A 6,000-nucleotide genomic window follows, 5' to 3' on the forward strand; every position below is an offset into this window, starting at 1 on the left:
ATTATCCAAAGTTAGCAACTGCATAAAGATTTTGAAGTCAAAAGGTAAATTTGAGGCAGGATGGCAAAAACTAAAAAGCAGTATTATGCACAGTTATTGAAGAGTGGTATTCAAAACATTCAACAAATGATACAACACAGCAATTAATAAATCAGAATTGATACCAGCAGTGAGGAACTGGTAAAAATACCATGCATCTGTATTGTTATATTACTGATTGAAGAAAATTTTCAAACTTCTTATGTTAATAGTTTTATTTTTACAAAATACCTCAATTTTAACAATGTGCTATTATAAAAAAGTCAAACCACATAATATTCAATGAAATTAAATCCTTTAAATTCCTTAATCTGGCTCATAAGTGCTAACATATCACAAGTAAGCATTTTTAAAATTACACTGCTTTAAGAAAATTTTGATACTGCAGATTCTAATCAACTACTTTAATGTACTCTTACCTTTTCTATCAAAAAATCCTGGTCTTGTTCCCAAATAAAACTACCAATTTTTCTTCTTATTTCTGTGGTGAGAAAAACAAGTCCAATACTATTTTTTTAAAGTTACTTCTGGGGGCTGTCGTTGAGGTTTAGCAGTAGAGCACTTGCCTTGAACATGCAAGGCTATGGGTTCGATCCTCAGCACCACATAAACATAAATAGATAAAGATGTTGTGTTCAACTACAGCTAAAATAAATAAATATTTTTTAAAAAAGTAACTTCTGAATTTTGCATGAAGTCTGAAATTTTTTAGGTCAGCCTTATTTCACTGGTATCAAACTCACCTAAAATACTCACATTGTGATTCATACTGAATCAGATCATTAAGGGGCAGCTCAGAAATTTTCATTTCTAACAAACTCCCCAAATGATTTCAATGCATTTTGAGAATCATTGTTGTAGTTTTTTTTGTTTTTTTCTACTGGAATATATTTGTTCATTAGATGTTAGTATCTCTATTAGGTCAAATGTTATTAAAGAGGATGATTGTCTAATCAAAATTAAAAGTATAAAATTGTGGGGCTGGGGATGTGGCTCAAGCAGTAGCGCGCTTGCCTGGCATGCGTGCAGCCCGGGTTCAATCCTCAGCACCACATACAAAAAACAAAGATGTTGTGTCCGCTGAAAACTACAAACTAAATATTGAAAAATACTCTCTCTAAAAAAAAATTATAAAACTGTGGAGTTTGTAGAGCAGAGATTCTCAAGAATTAATTTATTAAAGGAAAAGATTAAATATATATCTAATAGGCAGAAATTTAAAATACTTGGTATGTCAAAGGACTGTGTCATCATCCTCAATAATCTCAATAATTTCAGTAAGTCTCAAAAGTTTCCAAAGTAGCCCACTAGAGAACAAAAAGGTAGATATTTGCTGTCCAGTATGGTAGCAACTTGCTAAATATAGGAACTGAGTATTTAACATGTAGGACTACTACAAATTGAGATGTCCTGTAAGTATAAAGTAACATTGGATTTTGAAGATCAAATTTTTGAAGGATCAAAAAAAGAATAAATTATGTCAATAATTTTATATTGATTATATATTGAGACCTCAACATTTTGGATGTTAGGCTAAATAAAATATACTCTTAAAAAAGTAAATACATATAAATATAAATATATTCTTAAAATTAATTTCACCTATTTATTTTTCTTTTTAATGTGGCTACTAAAATACTTAAAATTCACATATGGTTCACATTCACATCTCACACTTCCAATAGACCATACTCTTTCTAAGTAGATAAATATGTATACTTTTTTATTTTTTTAGTAGAATTTTTTTAAAAACACATCTTTAAAAATTTAAGAACATGTTAATATAAGATGCTAATTTCAAAGACAGAATAGAAGTGATAATTTTATATCAGGTTAGACAGTTATTGTACAATATAAATTCTTTATTGGGTATTCACTAATTGATACAGATAGTTTTTGAATAAATCTATTTAGTCATTATTTGTATAACCATTTGTAAGATTTGGGAATATAAGTTATAATTAGGTCTAAGTAGGACAGCAAGTATAGAAGAAGCCAATCTTTAGAATTTCTAAATGCTCTTCTATGAAAATGTCTGAACTTTTAAAATTTGTTTTGCTTTTGTTTTTTAATATTTTTAGTTGTACATAGACATAATAACTTTATTTTTTTAAGTGGTTCTGAAGATCAAACCCAGTGCCTCACAGGTATTAGGCAAGGCTCTTCCATTGAGCTACAACCCCATCCTGCTTTTATTTTAATACTGTCCACAGTGGGAATTTGCAAACAGCTTTCAATTTGTCTTTCCAGAGATAGACACATATCTACTGGGTAATATGTAAGTCAAGAGTTGGCAATAATGCAAGACCTAGTTAACTCAAAAAAGAAAGGGTGTTCCAAGCAGGGCAACCTGAAAGAAAACATTTCAGAAATACTTTATTTATTTGCCATTCCTACATCAAAGGGTTGTTGAAATAAATGTGTTGAAATAAAAATGTGTTGAAACAAAAGCATAAAGAAAGCATAAAAAAATACAAACATATAAGTTTATTTTCATAACAAATCTTTTAAAAATTCAGAAACATAATGAAAAGATTCAAAACTAGCAAAGAAGACAATATTAAATGCTCACCACATCATATACCTTAATAAATTATCTCATTTTATCCTTAAAACAACTTGGGAAAAATTTAATAACTTGCCAAGGATCACAAAACTAATAAACGTTGAATTCTAGTCAATGAGTGTTTAAGAACAAGATCTGTATCTGCCTTATTCACCACCGAATCCCTGTTTCTGCATTGGAACCTGGCATACAGAAGTTGCTCAGTGAATGTATGAATGATAAATGAAGCCAGGATAGATACTCATGGCAATCTCATCTGAAGTCCACGGTTTTTCCATTTATATTATGTGATACGAAACAAAAATGTCTGAGAAAAAAGGTAAATTGAATTTGGCTGTCTAGCAGGAATTGGCTGGATTTGGCTAACAGAGATTGATTGAAGGATCTTTGCTAACCTTTTTGTAGACATGAAGGAGGAAGAATGAAATGACCTAAAGCCACCGAGTTTTTAATTTCAGCATTGGCTACTGCAGAGAGATAGTAGGCATGAAAAACTGTAGCATTATCTTCTATGTAATCAAGGCTTTCATATATTCTAAGAGAAAGAAAGGAAATCACTTAGATTATAAATAAACGAGAATGTATTCAACCTTTCAAAAAAATAATAAAACAATAGAAGACTGACTTACATTTTTTTTTCCTCCTGACAAAGAAGAAAAACATGGCATATTGCTTATTTGGGGACCTACATCTAGACAAATCTCAGCTTTAGAGAAGTCATCAATTATTATATAAATTTAGAAACTTGACCTCAGATGATACTGTTTAACGGGACATAAACAGTGGATTGAGAGCCAGCAGCCTGCAAATTTTACCCATAGTCTTTGCTGTAAAGAACTAAGTTAAGAGATAGGGTGTGGGCAGGCAGTCAGGGAAGCCTTCACATATAGAAAGCAACATCCTTCCTAGATCTGTAAAAAGGTGGAAAGAAGAGGAAGGGCATTAGAGAAAAAAGAATGACAAACACGAAGGCACAGTGACACCTTAGACTGGACTTATGGAAGGAATGAGGGAGAAACTGGGAAATAAACAAGGTGGGCTCTAGCCAAAAATCTAAATCTGTAGGTAATCAGGAAGGGAGAAGAGGAATAGAAGTGGGGAGGCCCGTGAGCAGATCTCTGCTTTACAAACATAATGTGGGAGCAACGCGAAAGGAGATTTTGGAGGACAGATTCCAGGCAAAGGAAGCTCTTGGAAAGCTATTGTGACAGTCCGGTCCAGGCAAATGGGCCAGGTAATCAGAGACCTCCAAAGACAAGGTCCTTGAGGATGAAAAACAGTTACATCTAAAACTGTTTCCAGTCTCCCTCTATCATAGATATTTATTAGCCGGCTGCAACTTCCATCCCTGACTCTGGGCTCGTCGTGACAAGAGGCACTGCCAGGCGGCTCTCAGGTACCTCAGGGTGTCTGGGTGCGAGGCGTCACAGCTGAACAAGAAGTCTGCGGCCCGCGAGTCGCTGACTGTCCCCCCTTCGGCCACTATGGAGACAAAAGCACAGGATAAGCCCAGCAGGCACGCTAGGACCGAGGCATCAGAGGTGCTCCTCTCCCCGCCTCAAGCACCTCTTGCACCCATCTTCCTACCCCAGAACTGCCTCAGCTCTCGGCAGACGCTACTGCAAAACCAACCGCTCTGCCCTTGAAACATGGCGCTGCCTCCCCCTCGAGGACCTGGGGAAGGGCCCGGAGCTGAGATCGCTGATTGGTCCCAGGTCCCAAGATGAGCTCGATGATTGGTTCCCAAGAGAAAAGGGCGGGACAGGCCTGAGGTGAGCGCCGCCGGGAGGTTCAGTACCCGACCGCTGAGGTACGCGAGGGGGCGGAAGGTTGCAGTGGTAAGTTTTAAACACTTAAGTGTTGATCAAGTATTGCGCTTCTTACAGGTAACGGCTCAAGTTCTGCGGCATCCAGTATTATTCTGAAGCAAAACTCATTTTATCATCTCATTTATAAGTGTTTCACTTTGTATCTCAAAAGATGAAGAAGACTTTAAAAAAAAAAAAGCCACAATACTATTACCACAACTTTAAATTTTTTTCTTTAATACAGTCAAATAGCACCAGTGCTCAAATTTCCAGTTTTCTGAAAATATGGTGTTTTTCCTCATACAGTTAGTTCTCCCTCCCATTATGTCAGTTTTGGTTTTCTGATGTTGAATCCCTTTAATAAAAATTTCAAAATCGTTGATAGAAAGTTATCCTAAAATCTCTTCTTATCTTTTTTAATGTCTGCAGGCTCTGTAGGCATGATTTTTTGTTCTTTTTTTATATTATTTTATCTTCTTTTTTTTATTTCCTAATCTCATCAGAGCTTTGTCAATTTTATTAGCTTTTTCTAAGAACAAACTTCTGGTTTTGTTGACATTCTCCTTACGTATTTCATTTCTGTATCAATTTCAGTTCTATATAATTATTATATACTTTTCTTGATTTTAAATTTCTATTCTTTTTCTAATTTCTTGAAACAGATGGTTTTGTTTTAATTCTTTTAGTTGTAGATAGACACAATACATTAATTTTTATGTGGTGCTGAGGATTGCCTCACATGTGCCAGGCAAGTGAGCTACAACCCCAGCCTAGCTGGTTGGTTTTTATCCCTTATTTTTATAATATATGCATGTAAGGTTATAAGTTTCCTCTTAAACTATGAGCCACACATTTATGAGATGTCATTTCTTATTTATGCTCAGTTCAAAATATTTTCAGATTTCCATTATGAATTTTTTTGACCCACAAATTATTTGAAATATTTTAAAATTTCCAAATACATTTTCTAATTATCTTGTTTTGATTTATAATTTAAATGTATTAAATAAAAAGAAAAATAAATAGGCTATGCATGGTGGGTTATTGCTTTGTGGTTGTTTTTCCGTACTAGGGATCAAACCCAGGGCCTCGTATATGAAAAGCAAGTGCTCTGCCACTGAGCTACATCTTCAGCGCTTTTTATTTTTTGTTTTGAGGCAGGATCTCATTAAGTTATCCAGGTTGCCCTCAAATTTGCAATCCTGCGCCATCCTCCCAAGTAGCTGGAATTACAGGTGTGTGCTACAGTGCCTGGTTTGGTTTATGTGAATTAATCCTTTGAAATTTGCTTACATTTTCTTTATAATTATATGATCAGTGTCCTGTTGTTTAAAAAGAATGTTCTAAGTTGTTGGATATTCTAGGATATTGGTTACAGTGTTTTATGTATGCTAATTGGGTCAAGTTTATTATTTTATTGTCTGACTTTCTGTTAATTACTGAGAAATCCATGTAAAGATCCTGCCCTTTACTGTGGATTTATCAATTTCTTGTACTGTCTGTAAACTTTTGCCATATATATTTTGAAGTTATGTTGTTAGGGACATGCAAATATATACTTGTTATTACTTTTTAATTTGTTAAACA

At 34.3% G+C, this 6,000-nt stretch overlaps 1 protein-coding gene across 4 annotated transcripts in view; it reads right to left on the minus strand.

Annotated features, from left to right (window-relative positions):
- Positions 1–4,273, minus strand: part of TERB2 (telomere repeat binding bouquet formation protein 2) — a 53,160-nt gene extending 48,887 nt beyond the window's left edge. For 3 of the 4 annotated variants that reach the window (XM_081292335.1, XM_081292334.1, XM_081292337.1), the window contains exons 1-4: positions 4,172–4,263; positions 4,006–4,087; positions 3,001–3,140; positions 459–520 (exon numbers count right to left, since the gene is read on the minus strand). In XM_081292335.1, the coding sequence (XP_081148461.1) occupies positions 459–520; positions 3,001–3,140; positions 4,006–4,087; positions 4,172–4,256 (369 nt within the window). In that variant the 5' untranslated portion in view covers positions 4,257–4,263. Of the gene's footprint in view, positions 1–458; positions 521–3,000; positions 3,141–4,005; positions 4,088–4,171 lie in introns of all 4 variants that reach the window. The other variant, XM_081292336.1, reaches the window with a different exon arrangement.
- Positions 4,274–6,000: the final 1,727 nt, after the last annotated feature.

Source organism: Spermophilus citellus, assembly GCF_964194105.1.
Source record: "Spermophilus citellus genome assembly, chromosome: 4".
NCBI classification, from domain to species: Eukaryota; Metazoa; Chordata; class Mammalia; order Rodentia; family Sciuridae; genus Spermophilus; species Spermophilus citellus.